Genomic DNA, 15547 nt, shown 5'->3' with positions numbered 1-15547 from the left:
TCTGTCCTTTGCATAATTCATTTTTGAAGAATGACATGATATTGAAAGCTTTAGAAATCAATGTTTATTTACTTTGACTCACTCAATTTTTAAAACTGACACTTTAATAAGAGGAAACTAACTTTTGTCCCCAATGTTTTGGTACCAATTGCACAATACTAATGAAAAATAGTTGAGGGATTGTCATGTATTCGCAGTTACATTTTCAATTGATGTAACCTGAAGTATTTTATGTACCTAAAAGTCATCCAAGTCACATTTGGGGAATTCTGAAATTAAGAATATGGCTTAAGAAGTCCAAAATATGTTCTTTATATGAATATTTGTCTATGATTCAGTACTTGTACAATGTTAACATTTGATATTAATGACTTACCTTGCTTGTATAAATTATTGTTTGAACATCAAACATAGAAGAAATAAATATAATATGATTGTAGTATAAATATAATTGCTATAAACATTCTAAGTTCCTTTAATTGATATTTCTTTTGCCCATTCTATTTCTTTCTTGATTTTTATGGGTCACCTGATAGATCCAGGGACTTAGATAATGAAAGATAGCTTTCACTGGCTGCTAACTCCTTTGGCCTCTAGACTGACTAATTTAAGTTTTTTTCATAGCTGAAGAGAAATTTTTATTAAAACAGTAGTTTTGATAGCATAAGATATCCTATGAGTACAGGGCATAAACCCACCCAAGAATTATGAGGTGCATACATGTTCCTGTTCACTACCATCATATATTACCAAAAACCCCGCCCCTACATGGAGTGACTAGTTAGAGTTAGCTTTAAAGCAATGTTATGTGGAAGAGAGAAAAACGAAGAAACTTACGCTTTGTAATATCTTCTGTAGTTGAAGACATTTAGCTATAAATATAAATTCATGACGATTTTTCTGTGAAGGAATGCTGCCACCAGTCTTTTCTACACGCTTTCTTTTATTTAGCAAAATTCACAGGCATCTCATCATTAAATGATGTAGGTCCCTCGCTTTATTTGGTAGGTGACACTCCCATGAACATGTGTGTGTTCAAAAGAGCATAATGCTTCTTGTTTGATTTAGTACATTTTTTTATAACCATATATCTACTTGATTCTTTGTTGCATTTGATTCCAATTTTCCTAGTTAGTGAAGTACCCCTGGCCACACTTATTTATAAATCTGGGAAAGGAGTGTTGTGCCTCATGGAGGATTGAATTAATCCCTGAACCCCGATCTTACGAGGCAACATATTATATTCATTGAGGGCAAATTTAGTGCTCCTATGGCTACTTCAAGTTTGAACCTTTTATTATTTTCTTCTTCCAATCCTATCATTAACATTGAATTTAAGTAAGAATAAGTTTTCACAGACTAGGACAAATTGCAATGACTTAAGTTGAAAAAAACAGAGTCTCATGTCGCTCTTTTAAAACATTCCGAAAAACATCATCCTGGAGAAATCTTTCGTTCGTGTCACATATTCTCAAAACATAATTGAGATCGGGAGCCGGAAAAACTTGATCACTTCCTTGAGAAATGACCTTCAACTTGATCGATCTACTGGTACGATTCTATTTATCACAAGAAATGAATCTCACTTTATAAATCTTCTTAACACTAAAGACTATGCATAAGTTATGGTTTAATTCTCTTACGGGCTTGTTTGGGTTGGTTTTAAATCTTTTAAAAGATTGGTTTTAGTTAATTACTTAAACTAGACTAACTCAATCCAACCTGATTATATTCAGTTGACTACACAGATTCATATTGTTACTACATTACAAATGGGTTTGCATAGTTTGGAGCTTCTGCCTCCAATGTGGTATGCAGGAGTATCAGTTGTCAATGTCATGATCTATTACATCATGATTATCTATATTGTAGCAGGTCAATTTTCGCACGGTAATTTTCTCTTAAAACATTCTCCTCTTCAGAAAATTTGGCTTTGTTGTATACTGACTTAAAAATCAGCATGACCCACCATCCCTCGAAGAACATGCAGACAACCCATTTGCAGGTTCCTAAGTTCTAGTGTCATTGTCCATGCTACACTAACCTGACTTTTCATGTTTCGTCTTCTGTTCCTCTACCTTTTCTCTCAAAGTTTCCACCTTGGCACGCTTCTCGGCAACAGGGTCCCTGGTGATCAAGGTAGCTAGTTAGAGGATATTATGCATGGAGTATGGGTTATAAAGGAGGAGTTTATGAAATCGGGCACACTGGTTCCTCTATGTGCATTCAGGCAAACAGGAAAAGGCTGAACCTTTGTCATTGCTGTACTTCCAGTTCCAGCTGTAAAGTTCATTGTGAATGAATCTCAGACGTGGGTACATATAATCAAAGCATACTGAACTCAATTGACTGAGAAACTTGAACATCAAAACAATCACAGAATAATAGTTGTATTTGAAAGCAAAGTTGAAATGGAATCAATTTTTCTTTGAAGTACAAATGTACAAGTTCAAGAACATTAATTAGACTGTTTTGAATGCTTTCAATGAACTTTTAGCTTGTTGGATAGGGTAGAGAATGAATATTTAAAAATATGAATAACTTTTTTTCATGGTCAAGCACATGCTAAACACAAATTTGTGGTTTTTTTTACCAGACCTGGTTAAATGCATGATTGACCAAAAGAATATATATATATATATATATATATATATATATATATATATAACTTTTTCGTTACCTTTTATTACAAATTTACTTTTGAGATAGAAATAGTTTTCTCTATGCTTCATCTCAACTAAATATTATTTACAAAATTAAAATTGCTCCATAAAATTTACAAACGTTACGCATTACGGTCAGACTTCCACTTGTGTGATTTTATGTAGGTAAAGGGATATCTAAAATCTTTTCTGACCTTGTAAGGAGAGATATCTTTTCTTAACATAAATTTTCTTTAAAGAAATCTCCTAAAAACTCATCAAATAAGGATGATGGAGACTTGTTGTGCTGCATTAAAGAGTACAATTTAAAATTATTGATGACATGTTCAAATTTTAGAAATTAGATTTAACACTTTTTGAATGTAAACGAACATACTCCTATACTCCGCTTGAGTGACTTGAATACTTACGCACTTTCTAAGTACATAAATAATGTAATGCATATTTAAATTATTGGTAAAATGTATCAATTTTCACGTCTCGTCGATTCATTTATGTTGATAAGATATCTAGTGTGTAAACGAACCAAGTCATGATATCACTTGATGGAAAAAAATGCACGCGGAAGTAATACATATAATGACAAATCAACTGCAGAAAATAAACAACATAAGATTTAAATATATATTACAGAGGAGACACAATAATTAAGTTCACTCATTAAAACATGGTGTCTAGTCAGTCCAACCCAATTAGTTATAACTTCACACTAAACATGTAGCACACACGAAAGAGAAAGAGATAATACAATTAGTTTGTAAACAATGAAATATGTAGAGAGAAAGGTCATGTGAGTTGCTTTATAGCAGGAAAACATGATGCTTGGACTAAAAATAAGATATTTTCATTATATATAGAATAAAATAAATATTAGAGAGTAAAAACAATATTTAAACAAAATGAATTTATCTTTTATATAACTTGCAAAAAATAAACGTTGAAAGTGACATGTTTTTGAATTTAAAAAAAAATTCAAGTTATTACTAAATATTATAATTAAATTAATAATTCATAAAAAAACATATTAATGAGTTATAATTAAATATAGTTTTCATTAGTTTCATGTATAAGTATTAAAAATAAAAAATAATAACTCCAGTATATAAAAACTTGTCTTTTAAGTTAGAGATATTAGAATTAGAAATTAATCATGTTATATATATTAGCGGCGTTCCCGCACATGTACATCCGCATTTTTTATTTTATTATTATTATATGTATATAAATGAAATATAGATTTATGTCTGTGTATTTATATGTATGAGAGACACAAAGAATATGAGATACGCAAAGAGCATGAACGTCATGTTATTGAGTTTCAAAATATTTGAGAAAGAAAAAAGAAAAAATGATAATAAAATCCAAAAAAAAATCAAATTTTGAGAAACAGGAACCATCGTGAAAATAAAAAATAAATGAAATATATATTTCAGAAAAATAAATTAAAAAAACATGTTCTACCATCACAGCTACTATTTCAAATAAATGTTTTGATATGTTTTAAAAAAAATAGAAAATGGCTATGTACATACTACATTAATAAAATTAAATATTAATATAAATATAATATAGGAAAAAAATTGAAAACAAGGGAAAGAGTGGAATTTAATATATATATTTATATAATAAGAAATTTATAGATAATAATATATTAAAAATAGAGAGGAGGGGGTGTGGTATAGCGGTGGAGCAACCTTAAAAGGTCCACCCACCACTAACGTGGTAGTAAGGAACAGCACAGAATAGATAGAAAGAATTGCAACACAGAGAATGACGATCATGCGTACTCTGTACCCAACCGTCGCTGCTCCTCCTCTTTCAAACTTTTCTGTTAGGACCAATTTCCCTGTTCGATGCAGCAACCTTCACTCGCAACCGCAACTCGACTCGCGCAAGGCAACCACTTCTTTTTCAATTTTCCATCCATCGCATTTCACACTTTTTTTCTCTCTAAGTGCACAATCACAGTTAAATGCTTCGTCAAATCAAATGCTTAACTTTTAATTTACCGCATATCCTCGTCATTTCATTACTCTCTTAATTTTTTTTAAAAAAATTTGCAGTTAGTTCTTTCAGTGAAGGAAAAGCTTGAAAAAGAACACCATAGTCTCCCTGTTGGAAAAAATGGAAGGGATGACGAAGATATGATACTGTGGTTTCTCAAAGATCGCAAGTTTTCTGTTGAAAAGGCTATTTCCAAGTTGACTAAAGCCATTGTATCCTTCTTCTCCCAATTGTATCAATGTTCAATTTTATTCATAAGAAATCACCACCATTGTTTAGATTCTGCTTGTTTGAGGAGTGGAGAAATAAGGGAACTTGACAAATTTTACTTTCTACATGCCTGTGTGTTTTGATCTGTCCGAAAACGAACCTTGTTGACGTGTTCAATGTGGATTGTAAACTTGGGTTTTGCTCTGATGCGTTTTGACCATGGTGTGCTCTAAGCAATTGAGGTCCAAGGTCTTGAGTTTGGCTAACACTCCAGCAAGGCTGACACGCCATGGGGATGGGTGTGTACCTGTAAAAGACACTCATACTTTCAAATCATTAAGGAATCTACTGCGTCAAAGCTATCCATGGTCAGCACCCACCAGAGTGAAATCCAAGTCAAAAGGTCACCTCATACATGTCAATTAGATCCATTTTGGATATATCATAATTAATCTTGTTCGTATTAATTGGATTAATTTTCATTCAAATTTCCGCCTACTCAACTTGTTAATTTGCTTTCTACTCTATAAGAAATGGCGTCAAGATTTTGAGGTCTCTAAATTGACCGATGAAACTGTTAAAGATGCTGCTCAAACTGGAAAAGGATATGTACACGACTTTCTAGATATTAATGGCAGACCTGTGCTTGTGGTGGTTGGATCAAAGCATATTCCTATGGTAAGAGTAGAAGTGGTAGTTGTTAACTTGTTAGTATTTTATTGTGCTTTATTACTTTATATTCCTTGTTATTTTTATATTCCGTGAAATGAAACTGATGCGAGAAAATGTTAATACTGGCATGCAGCAAAAATTTACTTTGCAGTGAAGGATATGTTTTTCAATTTTCTGAGAATAAATTTGTGCAATTAAGAGTTTGACGTTGGTACTCTGATTTTGTGTTTGAATACCTGTTTAGTTTAGAACATCAATGACCATAGAGACATGGATTGATGTTGGAAGTTCATTGGGAAGAGGGAAATGAGTAAAACAAACACACTCTCTAGCTTCAACAACTTCCGTGCCATGCTTCCCCTCTTTCTGCTCCTAGCACTTCATCACTTGCAATTGATACTTCTACTCTGTATCATAGATCTTAAATTTTGGGGAATTAATGTGATTACCTAATTTTGGTACAAATTTCTGGTTGTAAGTATGTGCAACTTGATGTCACTTGGCACAACTGAGGTCAATTTTTGTTCATTATCTCACTTTCTGCATTACATATTACATACTATATTTTCATATTTATGTTTATGGATAAACCTCAGATGTAACCAGCAGCCTCATGACCTTTGGAAAACTGTTTATGACAATATGGACAAATAATTATGTCACAGGCACTGGACCCCGCAGATGATGAGAGGCTGTGTGTTTTCTTAATTGAGAAGGCATTGAGTAAGCTTCCACCTGGGAAAGAACAAATACTTGGAATAGTTGATCTCAGAGGTTTCAGAACAGAAAATGCTGATCTTAAATTCTTGACATTCTTGGTAATACTTTTTACTATCTGCCAAACATAATTCAGTTAAGAAGTCAGCATTATCATCACCTAATGTGGTTGTGCAAAGAGCAGCACGACAACTAATATATTTCTTTATTTTTGGCAGTTTGATGTATTTTATTGTTACTATCCTAAGCGATTGGGTCAAGTACTATTTGTGGATGCACCTTTTGTTTTTAAGCCAATTTGGCAGCTAGTCAAACCCTTGTTAAAATCGTACACTTCTCTGGTAAGTGTTTCACGTCTTAAATGTGTTTATTAATATGAAAATAGTTGTTTTCCCTTTAAATTTTTGTGAATTTCCTTGGAATGTGAACTGGTTTACTGGGTTCTAAGTTAAGGTAAAAATAAGTGTTGTTCATTGTAATTTGATCTGACATCACAGAAATAGGAGGCAATCTGCTGAAGAGTGATTGTAGTGGTTGTAGCTGACCATGCATTCACCTTCTGAATTTGAGGTTGAGGGCTCATGTCTAAGACCCCTCCCAGGAATAATGAGAGAAAAGAGATGAAAAATACTCTTTCTGTTCATTCCTCATAATTCACTACGGCAGGTAAGGGAGAATAACCAAAAGCATAACAAAAAGTAAAGGAATGCAATAACAAATGCATAACAGAAAAGAGAGGAATGTAATAACAAACATAATAACAACCCATAGCGGATTGACACCACAGCACTAAATATCTAGGCCAGATTTGAGGAATCTTCAGTGCAGATAAGCATCCCAACCTAAGGGATGTTTTGGGGCTGTGTTTAGGCTTGATATCCTCCTCACTAATGAGCCCAACTTCAGATGTAGCTTCTGTAATGACTGGATCAATAGGTACTGGGCTGCTACTGTTCCTACCACAATGTTCCCATCCACGAATTCGCTCATATCTTTGGGATGGCGATCATGTGATTGGCTTTACGTGGTGATTAAGTCAACTAGCTGAATGTAATGGGGCTTCCGTGATATGGGACATAAGATTGTTGGCTCATATTTTGAAGTTGAACAAACTATAATGATTAATTACAGCACTATTTGGCATTAGATATCAATTCTTTGTGCTGCTCCCTCTTCATTTTCTTCTAATTCTTTCTTCTGCCCCTCCCTCCTTTTATTTTACAGGTGAGATTTTGCTCTGCGGAGACTGTTAGGAAGGAATATTTTACGGAAGAAACTTTGCCACCAAACTTCAGAGATTGAAAGTTGGATGGAATAAAAAAGTACGGAAACTTTGCAAACACATTCTTATTAAGCGCGTTTGTCTTGGGACTTTGAAGGACCAATATGTAGATCTGACAACAGCAACACAACATTTATTTAGTTAAAAACTTAAGAGAGCTACAGAAAGGAATTTGATAATAAAAAAAGTGCTGATATAGGTACCCTTAATGTTAAAAACTTAAAAAGAGCTAAAGAAAGGAATTTGAGGAAAACAGTGCTGATTTAGGCACCCTATCGTAGAAAAAAAATAATTTCAGTTAATTGTTTGTTTCGGCATTTTGTCATGTTTTTACCAATTTCTATTGTACAAGCAGTACTTGTGATTTAAATGCATACTAATTTTTTTTTGGCTCTTTTCAATACTTCCAAATAGTGGACGTATCCCTTCATATAATTCTATAATTGTTTAGTATAATATTGTTTTTAGTTCGAAAGAAATAAAAAGAGAGGGGACAGACATCTAATTTAGTTTGAATAGGGATTAATGTCTCTTTTTTCCGTTTCACCTTTCAATAATGGTTACATTTTTTAGAGGAAATACTTAAAGAAAATATCTCACTTAAGAAAACTACGTTTATGCTTTACTTATTAAACATTATAAACAACGACATTAGTGGTACATCTTAATAATCTTGGATATTAAATTTCCCAAAGCATACAGTATCAAGGATTAAGAGAGAAATTACTTTAATTTCAATATTTGGCCTCAATGAAAATAGTTCATTACGCAAAGAACTGACCTTAGAATGAAAACTGCAGATGATGGAGCTTTGAATCATAATGTGAGCAATAATAAAGGGAGAAAATATTGACAATACTCACTACTGTTTCCTAGGAAAACAATCTTGAAGTGCCTTCCCTACATGCCTAATGCTTTGAGTTTGAGGTTCTTTTCTTTGAGGAAAGTGGTCAACTCAAACTGGTTTATGATCTGCTTCTTCAAACACAAGATGCTGAGGTAACTTCTTGCCGTACGTGAGGAATGTTCCACCATTAGCTACAGCTTTGACTACAGCTGTTGCTTGGTATCCATCACGGAAATTCAAACCTGCTGAAGGGCTCAATTCTCCAACTAGACGCTGCATATTCCCAGTAGCAGAAACCAGTGTTAAAACAAAGGTTAAAAACTTAGATTCGTGACAAGAGTGCATATAGCTATTTAACACTTCGTAAATATCTCTGGAGATGTCAAATTGCAATACATTAATGACAACCTCTCAATGATTTCTTAATGCATTGTGTGTTGTGTGTGCAGACAAACAACCAGAATTGCTGGCGTCATTTTAATGCTTTACGTGTAGGAAAGCAAAGCAAATGCTAAAAAGTTCAATGTCAAAATAGTGATATCAAAATTTCAAAACGAAACTAGAATTTTCTACTGTTTGAGTAAACATTTTTACTAAACACTTAATATTTTTATAATATTACATATATTCTGCTAGGTTTCTTCACAAGTTGTGAAGCTGTTGTGTGTCTTCTACTTGCCTAGTTTTTCACCCTCTCTTATCCAAACTGTGGCGGTGAAGACAAGTGATTCTCATTTTTGTACAAAGAGCGATGCGTAGAATACGTTACAAAAGGAAACTGATATATTGAAATCTGGAATTAGGTATGTGATCATTATCAATCAGAAGAAGAAGAAGAAGAAAAAATTGTCTCAAAAGTCAACGTGATCGATAAGAGACGAGGTATAAGTGGAAGGAAACAGCAAGAGAGAAGAAGGGAAAAGGAAAGGAAAATGAAGAAGGGAGTAACTGTACTAAGCATAGCAGTGAACGCGATATGTTTGGCTATGGTTAGCAGTGCGCCGGAGTCCCCACAGTACAGTGTGGTACAGTCGCAGTCCGATTTCGAGATCAGGCTCTATGGAACCTCCCTTTGGATGTCTGCTCCTGCTCTCGACATCTCCTTCGAGAAAGCCACCTGGGACGGTTTTCACAGGTAATCCAACCGCTCTTCTTTCCGCTCACAATAACTAACTCACTAACCGATTTTACTATCTCCCAGGTTGTTCCAGTTTACAGAAGGCGCCAACCTCAATTTCTCGCGAATCCCAATGACCCTTCCCGTCTTGACAACCACCGTCCCCGGAGCCGGTCCCCTTCACTCCCAAGGCTACTACGTTAGTTTATACTTACCCGTTAAGTTCCAAGGAAACCCACCAGTGCCGCTTCCAGAACTCAATATCAGGCCCTATCAATTCACCACCCACTGCGTTGCGGTTAGAAAGTTCTCTGGATTCGCCAACGATGAGAGGATTGTCAAGGAGGCCGAAAAGCTTGCCACCAGCCTCAGTAACTCTCCCTGGGCTCAGTCCAAGACTCGCCGTGGTTACTCGATCGCGCAGTACAATACTCCCATCCGAATTGTGAAGCGTAAAAACGAGGTGTGGGTGGACATTGATGCTCCTCAATTAGGCTGTCAATCGGTTGCTGTTGCCGCGTATTGATGCAAGGAGTATGGAAGAATGGTTTAATACTTGTGAAGGTGTGCTTGCCTGCTTCATGTGCAGGTCTGTCTATACACATGTTTATATTGTGTAACTGTCATGAAACATAGACTTGTGTCTGTAAATAATAGGATTGTGTGAGATTTTTCACATGATCCTGTCTATGGAAAACAGATCGACTCACTTGCACTGTGTCAGTTATGTTATGATGGAGATCTATAGAAGAAAAACATCACTTTCTTTCCTCTTATGACTAAATCAATTGTTAAACTTAGTGACAGTGATTATTGGAGAAGGAGGAGTGTGGGAAAAGATGGGAAGTTGTACCCTCCTCCGGGTATATTCCGATTTGGCTACACAATATGGGGATGTTCCTATTCTGTATCCTCCGGTTATCGAGTCACAACTTTTTATGATCCATTTTAAGTTTTTTTTTCCTAACTTTCACAGGCTTAATTGTAAGACTAAGCTGAGACTGAGTTCGGCCCAGGGTGTGCCACCAGCCATTATGGAGGCACTTTCTGCGTCATATGCATTTGTCAAGTTGTCTAAAATTTACCAGTGTCTGCAAGGTTCCTCGCAGCCATTACATAAACAGAAGCTATATTCATGTTCTATATTTGAGAGATTGAAATTGTTTGGTGTCAAATTTTCAAAGATAGGATGAAAGTTTCTTTGTTGCTTGTTCAAGTTTTCATCAGATGATCTTAGAAGGAACAGTTTTGGAGCACGGATTAGAAGATGAAAGTAACATAAAGCCACCAACCAAACTGCTCATTTCTTTGTTCAGTGATTGCTTGCTTCATCTAACATTTTCTGTGCTGAAATTGATGTTGTAATTTTCAATAAACACGTATTTTACATGCTTAAAGAAAGCTGGGAAAGAAAGTATTAAAAGCACAATGAAAACAAATTATTAAACTCTTACCAATGCAATAAAATGAACTAGCTTGGGAAATTGACTTTTAAGAGAAAAGTTAAATTTAAAATATTAGTTCATTAGGAGAAAGGGTTTCAAAACTTAAATAACACGTCAAGTGATTAACTTTCCTCAACGTAAAATTCTTAATAATGTTGCTCAAAACCATAACAACTAGTTACTTGCAATCCAGAGCCTCTTTCAGTTCAGTATTATTGCAATATGAATGGGACAAGGTTGGCAAGTTCCCTTTGCTTACGCTACCTAGCATGACACACGGGGTGCAATATGACATTTTTATTTATATAAGCTGAGATTGTCACGATCCAAAATAAAAGTTATAAATGGTTCATGGACAAAATGGTTCATGGACAAAATGGTTTATGGATAAATCATGTTTTGAAATACACCTTAAAACTTTAAACACTAAACACGACATTAAAATGGAAAAAAAAAATCGTGATTTAAAACATGACTTTAGATTAAGTTTGGTGTGTTTCAAAGCACATTTGTATTATTTTTTTACTATTTTTTAGAGAAATCATATTCAAAAGAACGAGTTTAATTTTTTGTTTTTTTGTTTTTACAAGTTATGCTTAAAAAGCACGAGTTTATTCTTTTAAAATTTGTGTCAATTCATGATTTCTTTAGGCTGATTTTTTTATATTTTAAAAAATTGTGGTATTCAAATTCTTCTCCTATAGCAACTTTTTTTTTTATTGAATAAGAGTGCAACAACTTCCTCTCTCTTCCATGGAAAATCAACTTGGAATCTTTAGTATAATAAAAGGTTTCCTACTTTAAGAAAGTCGAATTCACAAATAAGTCATTACTTCTAATCTCGGTTACATTGCATCCAGCAATGAAAGTCATAAAATCTTGAACTCTAAATTCTAGTGTCTCATTCTCATGTTTCAATGTTTGTGTGAGTTGTGCTGAACCATCTTTGTGCATATAAGTGTGAACAACTTCTCTTCTCATAAACGCATTTGAAGTGCCATGGAATGATTTTACAAAAAAAATAAATTAAAAAAATTATAACTTGTAGAAATCATCAATCAACACATGACTTTCAAAAAACAACTCATGTTTTTAGGTACGGTTTCTTTGCTCAACCACCTAGCTTGAAGTTTTTAGTTGTCTAGCCTTTGTTAGTACTTTGCTAGTACTCTAGAGTCTCATAAAACTAAGTTTCAACGAAGAGTAATAAAAAATGTGTTTTTAGGATACAAGGAAGGTACTAAATAATATGTTTTCTATGGTCTCCATTCTCATCATAATTTTTATTTCAAGAAATGTCATTCTTTATGAAACTATTTATCCCTTTGCAACATCAACTCCTCATTCTCAAACCTAAATCTCCTTTTCTTTCAATATTGCAATCACGAAATATTTTTTTCCTAATGTTACTTCCTTTTTATCTTTTGAAAACACTTTTTAATGTTTCGAGTGAGCAAACTCTTCCTACACCCAACCCATCATGCTTATCTTCACAAAATCCACCTTCCCAACCTATTAGACATTCCACCCGCATTTACGAACAAACATTTTTATTTTGCAGATTCTCATTGTAATCATGTGACTACTTCTAAGTATATCAATGATTCCTTTACAGGTACTCATGCTTATTCTCTTTTCTATGTTATTAAATATAAATTAATTTTTTTCTATTACTACTATTTTTTAATCTACTTATTATACCCAAGCCTCCAAATTGGATTGTTGGAAAAAGACAATGAATGTCGAGTTACATGCTTAAATAGAAAAATCAAACATGCTTTCTTGTTAATTTTCCACAAAGTAAGAGTCGTATTGGTCGCAAATGGGTTTACAAGGTTATGTATCATACTAATGGAACTATTAAAAGATATAGGTCAAACTTATGACCAAAGGCTACACACACCTAAAATGTGTGGACTATCTTCACAACCTTTTTTTCTTCTAATGATTAAAATAATTGTAATAAGGGTATTTCTTGTTGTGTAAGCTACTAAAGAATGGTTCATAGAACAATTGTATGCTAGTAATGCTTTCCTTCGTGGAGAGCTTCATGCAAAGGTTTATATGTTACCTCCTCCTAAATCACTTTTGTCTGGTTCTTTTAAGGTTTGTAAGTTGCACAAGTCACTTTTTAGTTTAAAATAGGTCAAGTGACAATGACATAACACTTTGTTTACCACTCTTCTTTCTCTAAAATACAATCAAGTTTTGTTTGTTAAATCCACTTATACTTCATTTACTTCCTTATTAGTTTATGTGGATGACATTGTTTTAGCTAGAAATGATATGGCAAAAATTGACGACATTAAACAAATCTTAGATAACAAATTTAAAATCAAGGACCTTGTATCTTTGAGATATTTTTAGGCCTTGAAATTGCATGGTCTATATTTAGAATTCACACAAATCAGTGAAAATATGCTCTTGAACTTTTGGATGACATTGGTTTGGTAGGTTATAAACCTGGTAAGACCCTTTTTTATCCTTTTATTAAACTACAAGTTGATTACGATAAATGTTACTGGTTATAGATGGTTAGTTGACAAACTTTTGTATCTTCCCATCACCTAGCGAAATATTGCTTATTTTGCATGACAGTTAAGTCAATTTATGTCCAATCCTCTTGGTACTCATTATAAGACTGCTATCAAGATTCTTTGCTACTTAAAAGGATCACATGCTCAAGTATTAATTTTCTCAACTTTTTCGAAATTCATTATTTGCCTTTGTTGATTCAATTTGACATGTTGCTTAGATACCCAAAAATCCATAACTGGTTTGTGTATTTTTTTTGGTTATTCTTTGATCTCTTAGAAGTCGAAGAAGCAAATTACTATTTCTCATTCCTCATGTGAAGTTTAGTATAAAATTTTGGCTAGCCTCACTTGTGAAATCCATTGGTTACATTTTTTTTCTTTGTGATCTTCGTATTTCATTAGATCCTAATTTTGTTTAGTGTGATAATTAATATTCTATCTACTTAGCTCATAATCCTATGTTTTATGAACGTCATAAACACATTAAAATTGACTCTCATGTTGTTTGTGAGAAAAATCAACAAGAGTTAGTTTACTTACTTTTAGATTTTTTTTCAAACTAACCTATTTTAGCAAGCCTCTTCATCACACTTCTTTTAACATTTTTGTTACAGAGTTGGATATTTGGGATACTCACGGTTCAATTTGAAAGAGTTTTAATAGAGTTTTTTTATTATGTAGTTTGTTAATTTGTTAGAGTGCTATATATATATACCTCCTACATGATTCCAACTATTTTAATCTTACCTTATTCTATTAGAAATGGTGAATATATGGATTTTTCAAAAATATTTTTTACTTTTCTTTGTTTAAGATGAGGAAAAAGAGAACAGAGAAAGAAAAAAATGAAGAAGAAAGAAAAAGAAAATTTGGGTGGTTTAAATTAAAGTAAAGTAACGGAAAAGTAGAGAGACAACTAAGTGAAAAATTAGTAAGTAATTTGTTTTTGTAATAAAATATTTTTATATATTAATAAATCTAAAAAATAATTTAAAAATGATAAATTAGAGTTAAAAAAATTCTTAAATTAAAAAATTATCAAATCTTAATAAATAAATAAAAATATTTTAAAATAAAAATATGTTAAAATAAATTACTTTATAAATCATAAAAATATTGATGAATTGATTTTATTTTATTTATCATTTTAATATTTTTATTTTAAATTATTTATTTTATTGTAATATAAAAAATATATATTAATAAAATATTAAAATGGTTAATTTTATTTTACTTGTTATTTTAATATTTTTATTTTATTTTAATTATGTATTGTTGTAATATAAAAACATATGCTGATAAAATATTAAATTACTTTATTTTATCTATTTTGTATTTATTTATTTTATTATAATTTAAAAATATATTAATAATATAATTATTACAAAAAAATATCAATTGCATTTTATACATAATCAATTGTATTTTTTAACCGATTATTTTTATAAATATTTTATTATTTTTTACCTCTTTTCCAAACCGTCCCAATGAAGTGTTGAAAATATAAGGACGAAATTTATTTTTGTTTTTCGTAATTTAAATCTTATTTTTGATACTGTCGACTTTTTTTTTATATGTGTGAACGGGATTGACAGAAAGAAACCCACCGATGAAAGAAAATATATATAAGTAGGGAACTAATAAAAGAAGATAAAATAATTTTCATGATTTGATGTTTTTTTAGAGTACATATTACAAAAATGAAGAAGGCAAGTGCAAGAAAATTATGTATTGAAATTTACAATAAAAAGAAACAAAGTTTTAGTCATTTTAGTTTTATTTAAACTAATTGCTGAAATTCAAAATATTTTATTTTGTTTTCTAGATTATATTATTTAGAAAGAACATTTATATACATAATATTTATAGAGTTTATAACTATACAATGTTGTTACTGTAAACAATTTCATACTTTTTTGACTGATACAAAAAATATTGTGATTAAGATTTTTAAGATAGTTATTATCCAATTGAATGAATAATCATATAAAATAATTTATGATTGTGTAACATTATATTTATCATTAATAATTAATTGATCTCAATCATCTAA

General features: G+C 32.1%; 2 protein-coding genes across 3 annotated transcripts; both read left to right on the top strand.

Moving 5' to 3' along the window:
• Positions 1-4311: 4311 nt before the first annotated feature.
• LOC137807888 (CRAL-TRIO domain-containing protein C3H8.02) lies at positions 4312-7949 on the top strand. The gene is made up of 6 exons (XM_068608730.1): positions 4312-4559; positions 4727-4879; positions 5409-5555; positions 6215-6367; positions 6485-6607; positions 7491-7949. The coding sequence occupies exons 1-6, from the start codon at positions 4434-4436 to the stop codon at positions 7566-7568; spliced, it is 780 nt and encodes a 259-aa protein (XP_068464831.1). The 5' UTR covers positions 4312-4433; the 3' UTR covers positions 7569-7949.
• Positions 7950-8348: 399 nt separating this feature from the next.
• On the top strand, positions 8349-10283 carry LOC137807889 (uncharacterized). 2 transcript variants are annotated; one of them, XM_068608732.1, is made up of 3 exons: positions 8349-8708; positions 9199-9530; positions 9597-10283. In XM_068608732.1, exons 2-3 carry the CDS (start codon positions 9328-9330, stop codon positions 10036-10038), a joined length of 645 nt encoding a protein of 214 aa, XP_068464833.1. In that variant the 5' UTR covers positions 8349-8708; positions 9199-9327; the 3' UTR covers positions 10039-10283. The 2 variants fall into 2 exon arrangements, with proteins under 2 accessions (XP_068464833.1, XP_068464832.1); XM_068608731.1 differs by lacking the exon at positions 8349-8708 and having other exon boundaries at positions 8919-9530.
• The last annotated feature ends 5264 nt before the right edge of the window (positions 10284-15547 follow it).

This window comes from Phaseolus vulgaris, chromosome 3, assembly GCF_000499845.2.
Source record: "Phaseolus vulgaris cultivar G19833 chromosome 3, P. vulgaris v2.0, whole genome shotgun sequence".
Taxonomy (NCBI): Eukaryota; Viridiplantae; Streptophyta; class Magnoliopsida; order Fabales; family Fabaceae; genus Phaseolus; species Phaseolus vulgaris.
This window is presented reverse-complemented; position numbering and strand designations above follow the sequence as displayed.

Bases quoted from the DNA above. Each gene is read 5' to 3' on its own strand.
- LOC137807888 (XM_068608730.1), top strand. From the start codon at position 4,434: ATGACGATCATGCGTACTCTGTACCCAACCGTCGCTGCTCCTCCTCTT. The intron at 4,560-4,726 runs GCAACCACTTCT...AAAAATTTGCAG, and splicing joins CGCAACTCGACTCGCGCAAG to TTAGTTCTTTCAGTGAAGGA. The intron at 6,608-7,490 runs GTAAGTGTTTCA...TTTATTTTACAG, and splicing joins TAAAATCGTACACTTCTCTG to GTGAGATTTTGCTCTGCGGA.
- LOC137807889 (XM_068608732.1), top strand. From the start codon at position 9,328: ATGAAGAAGGGAGTAACTGTACTAAGCATAGCAGTGAACGCGATATGT. The intron at 9,531-9,596 runs GTAATCCAACCG...ACTATCTCCCAG, and splicing joins ACCTGGGACGGTTTTCACAG to GTTGTTCCAGTTTACAGAAG.